The sequence below is a fragment of the Triticum urartu genome, chromosome 2 (genome assembly GCF_003073215.2).
Source record: "Triticum urartu cultivar G1812 chromosome 2, Tu2.1, whole genome shotgun sequence".
NCBI classification, from domain to species: Eukaryota; Viridiplantae; Streptophyta; class Magnoliopsida; order Poales; family Poaceae; genus Triticum; species Triticum urartu.
Genome location: NC_053023.1, coordinates 694,369,168 through 694,374,442, shown reverse-complemented (window position 1 = coordinate 694,374,442; position 5,275 = coordinate 694,369,168). Strand labels below are relative to the sequence as shown.

The 5,275-nt window shown below is 51.8% G+C and overlaps 1 protein-coding gene across 1 annotated transcript; it reads left to right on the top strand.

The window, feature by feature from the left end:
- The first annotated feature begins 4,187 nt into the window (after nucleotides 1-4,187).
- On the top strand, nucleotides 4,188-5,275 carry LOC125534177 (uncharacterized protein Os04g0629400-like). Its single transcript, XM_048697458.1, has one exon. It carries the CDS (start codon nucleotides 4,439-4,441, stop codon nucleotides 5,009-5,011), a length of 573 nt encoding a protein of 190 aa, XP_048553415.1. The 5' UTR covers nucleotides 4,188-4,438; the 3' UTR covers nucleotides 5,012-5,275.

The window sequence follows — 5,275 nt, the reverse complement described above, 5'->3', positions numbered from 1 at the left end:
CATGCCGTTGAGGAGGTGATCGACGTGAGGGAAGTAGTCATTAGGGAACTCTTCATTGGGAATGTCATTGTTCGCAACCACGATGAATAAGGACCCAGTAGTCGCGCAAGAGTGCTCCCCAAAGACTTGATCACCCCTCTCGTACCGGATCCCAAGAGGTAGAGTTTCGGATGTCTGTTGTATGATACGTCGACTACTTTTCAAAACACTTTTGCTCTTGTTTTGGACCATTATTTGGATGATTTGAATGAAACTAATCCGAACTGACGTTGTTTTCAGCATAACTACGTTGGTGTTATTCTTGTGTAGAAATAAAAGTTATTGGAATTGAACGAAACTTTATGGAGATTGTTTATAGAATAAATAAAACATACATAAGCAAAGAAGTACCAGAGAGGAGTCACCGTGGCCCAACAAGCCAGGGGCGTGCCTACACCCAGGGCGTGCCCAGGTGGCTTGTGGGGCCCATAGACCTCCGGCTGTCCTAATCCCAAGCCTATACACTACAAAATTTAGTCTATGCGGTGACAAAAAACCTAGCGATGAAATAGGAACCGTCGCCTAAAAGCAGTTTCTATGATGTCACCATCACTAGCTGATTTCGCCCTGGCGTGGCTCTCTGTGGCAACTTTGGTGACGTTCTGGACCAATTGCCCATGGAACCCACCTCAATTAAACATATGAAACAACGATTCAAACAATTTGACCTAGTCCGAAACTGGGTAGTCAAAAGTAGACGTGGCGTTGCCTTGTCAGTAATCAACGTAGTCTACCGGTCAATGCGGCTAATACCAATCAAAATCATGTGGGGGTTGATTCTTGAACCGAGTGACAAGTTTTTTTGAAAGATCCAGCAAAATGCTGGCTTGATTCGATTTAGCAGGAAGCAGCGGAAGAACAACATGATGAAGATCCGAAGATCAAAAGAAAAAGAAACGACAGCTCTATTAGCTGCCGAGCAACCCACCACAGACAACACGACTACAAAGCAAAAAGGGCATGTCCTAGGCTAAGCATCACCGCCGCGTCTCTTGACCAACGCCGGTATCCTCCGAAGACAGCAGCAGCTCCAACTGAGACTTTCTTTGTCAACGCACCATCCATCCTTGAAGCAGAGTGCAGGCAGATGGCGGAACTCGGTCGGTCCCAGCAAAAGCTTCGTCTTAGACTTATCAGCGATGGCGTACATTGTGCCAGGAGCTTCACCAAAAACAGCAGCGAGCACCGAAAGAGTGCCACATAGAACCTCCAAGCAGTGTCTCAAAAAGCGTGATGCTCCCAGCAGAGGAACGATGTCGGAGACGCCGCCATCACGCCGATCCAACTCCGGACCTAGGCTTTCGTCCGGAGACACTACCAACCAAGCCCTAGGAAGATGTCGACACACCTCGGTGGCGCCTCCAAGGAGGAAAATGACACCCTCAGGCGCCATCGGCACCGACTCTTGTTGTGCAGTACTTTCATCCGTATCATCGCACACCTCCGCTCAAGCCCTTCGGAGCTCGTCCATGTCGTCTCACACCGCCACCGCCACAGCACCTTGTTGTTGAAGCCGTGAAGGCATGGTCCACCTCCCCACGGCGAACATGCAGAGGCCAGATCCGCCCTGCATCCCACATCTACCACGGCTGGAGCCTCCCTGCTCCAGCAAGTGTAGCCCTCCCAGATCCAGCGCGACCCGTCAGTGCCCTCGACGCCCTCCACGCGCCGCCCGGTGCAGTGCAGACGTCGCCCACCTCCGCGCCAGGCCAGGAGCAGCACGGGGCGGAACTGGGGCCCCCGTGGCGGCAGCACGCCAGATCCACGCCACTGCCATCGCCGGACCGCTTCCCAGCCCTTCGTCGGCCAGATCCGCACTGGCCCTCCTCCCGGCGCCCTCCTCCTCCTCCTTTACCGCGACACCTCTCTGCGCCCTCCTCCTCCACCTCGCCATCTCCCGGGCGCCGCACCAGATCCGCTCGCATGGTCGCGCCGCGCGTCGCCGCATGCCGTGGAACAGCCGCCCATCGCGCGATGATGCCTCCCCCAGCAGCCAACCATAGATCGCCTCTGACACGAGGAGATCCGCGGTCAGGCCGCGCCCCGCCGCGAAGCCGGCCGTCCCGTGCCGTCCTGGCGCCTCGCGGGGAGGGGAAGGGCCCCGCCGCCGCCGACGTACGTGCTGGCTTTGCCAGGCGCCGTCCCCTGGCGGCGGCGAGGGTGGAGGGGGCTGCGGCGGCGGGCTGGGTTTTTCACCCGGCCGCTCGCGGGAGCGGACGAGCGAACCCTGTGGCCTGTGTTTGACCCGCTAACCGAGTGACAAGTTAAGTGTGTGTGTGTGTGTGTGTGTGTGTGTGTGTGTGTGTGTGTGTGTGTGTGTGTGTGTGTGTGTGTTGGGGGGAGACTTGTATAAGATCTCACATTTAGGTGCGAGGTCGTGAGAGCAACCTGAAAAATTCATATTTAGACATTTCAAAAAATCTCAAATTATTTGACAACATTCATGCGAGGTATGTCTACAACTTCAAAAAAATCAGCTCAAACCAAGATGTACATTTACAGATTTAAAATAAACAAATTTGAATGTGAATAGTGCCAGCTTTGAGTGAATACCACTTTGACACTGTTCACATCCGATTTTGTCTCTCTTTTTTCTATTAATGTAAGTCGAATTAGGAGCTGAATTTTTTTAAGATTGTACATCAAACATTGATGTGTGTCTATAAAAATTCTAAGAATATTTCGACATGTATCTTTTTTTCATAAAAATCGATCTCATTGATCTCACCTTATGTGAGATTTCACACAAATCTCCCCCATTTAAGGGTGTGAAACAACTGGTTTTGGAGTTGAGTGTTGAAAATTAAACTGAGTGGTTAGTTTGAGATTGTGATGTAGACTTCTCTCTGTGTAGGGAGGTGCTTTGTAAAATAAACTAAGTTATCCCACGGGCCACGGCAAATGTGATTGCAGCAAAATAAATTAAGCTTTTTTTAAGCATCGGTGCTTATCTAAAAAAGATGTCTACCTTCCATAAATAATCACCGGTGCTTGCATCTCTTCTCACCAACTTTCATATAAGGCCGAACGGTGCCTGTGTACTAAACTTTACATGTGAGAGTTCCCATGCGCACTCTGACGATGAACATAGAAAAAAACGGTGTGATCTCTGCAGCGCCACAAAAGTGCGAATCTCCGGTTAAATTTAGTCATTGTGCTCGACTTTCCCGGATCATGTCAGTAGATTAGCGTCACGTCAATCAAAATAATTAGCGTTGGTACAAGCGCATCTCCCTGAATAAATAACCCTACCTAACCGCCTTGAAGTGAACAAAACCGCAAGCTGTTCTGTTGGCCCAGCGCAGCACGTGACTGGCTACTGAGGGCATGGCCATACATAGCCCCAGGGGTGATGCCTCACATGCCATGTAGGATTGGATAACAGAAAAATTAGGTTCGGATGGGGAAGCGGGATCCTTTTCAGGAGACGGGTGTTTAGAGACAAAAAATGTGGTTCAGTGCATAAAGTTGAAAAACTTGAAATGAAGAGGAGGGATGCATGTGTAGTGAAAGTCACTTTCATTTTTTTTATGAGGTCACTAGTAGTAGCTTGCATTGGGAGAAAAAATCAATACATATGCTTCAAATTACTTTTTATCATGAGGCATATATATCTATATGTCATCATTGTACATGCCCTGACGCTCACAACACACAGGTTGGCTTCAGGCTTCAGCTCTGTGCTCCGGATCTTCTGGCATGCAAAAGAAATACTAGTAAAAGCTTGGGAGAAAGGCAGATGATGTGGAAATAAAAGGTGCAGCATTATTGGGGAACTTTATCAGCTGTGGTGCACAGTGACAGTGTAGCTTCCACTATCAAATATTCCCTCAACTTTCTCATGGTGCGCAGTGTCTGTCGGCGGAGGAAGTCCTGTCAGGCTCTCAGTAACTGGTAACTAACAAACTCATGTCAGTTTCTAACTGATTACTGATAGAGTATCAAATATTCCCTGAACTTTAGGAGTAGTAGAATTTACTTGAGAGCTGAACTGTAGCATGAGGCCATGCCTGCTGCAGGTGTTCAGAGCAGACTGATTTGCACTTAGGTGTGCTTATATGTAGAGATTAGTAGCGTTGTAATTTAACTTGTATTCACCGCCATTAGTGCAAAATCATACCCCCCCACGATCTCTCTCTCGCTAGTGTGCACGTGAAGCCATGCACGGGTGCTGGAGCGGTGGAGCCGACAAGCAGCACCAGCACTGAAAACAGAGCGACGAGGCCGAGCCAAGCTCCCCCTGCTCTCCTCTCGTCTCGACCCCTTCTCCTTTCTCTCTCTCTCCCCACGCGTGCGCCATTGCTGCATGTTCATGTGAGAGAGTGGTAGCTGGAGAGTAGCAGTCACACACTGACACAGAGGAAGAAGAGCAGAGCTAGCTCTGCCGTTTTCCAGTCCGATGTGCTGCTACGTGGGCAAGGCCACCAAGATCTTCCTCTGCCTCGTCACGGCGGTGCTGCTCGCCGGCCTCGTCCTCGGCTTCGGCCTCGCCCACCGGACGCTCTGGGGAGGCCAGAAGGCTGAGCCAGCCTGCCGGTGGCCGCGCTGCCAGCAGCAGCAGCCGGGCGTCGACGGCGGCGGCGGCCCGCTCCCGGTCGCGGGCACCACCACCAACGCGCCGCCGTCCAACCCGCTCACGGAGCCGGCCGTCGCCGTGTTCCCCGGGGTCGCCTCCTCCACCGCCGCGGAGCCGCCGGCGACGGCGAGCGTGCCCTACTACGGGCCGCCCAGGCCCTTCCCCGGGGTCGCCTCCTCCACCGCCGTGCCGCCAGCGGTGACAAGCGTGCCGTACTTCGCGCCACCCAGCCCGTTCCCCGGGGCGGCCTCCTCCACCGCCGTGCCGCCCGCGCCGAACTTCGGGCCGCCCAGCCCGTTCCCCGGGGTCGCCTCCTCTGCCGCCGTGCCGCCCGCGCCGCACTTCGGGCCGCCCAGCCCGTTCACCGTCGGCCTCGGCCCCTCCTCTCATCCATGATATTAACAGGTTATTTTGGTTGAATTTTCTCTCTGGAAGATTAGATTTTTTTTGTGTTTTTTATTCTTTTTACTGCTGGTGATGACTTTTGACACGTTTTGGTGTACACTTCAGTAGGAGTAGTACTCCTAGCTTTTTGCTGTTTTCTGAAGCCTGAATAACGAGTATAGCTAGCAAACGGTGCACTGTAATTATCTTGTTACTTAAGTACTAGAGACTTTATTGTTTCTCTCTCAATAAATTTATCTTGATACTTTATTTTTA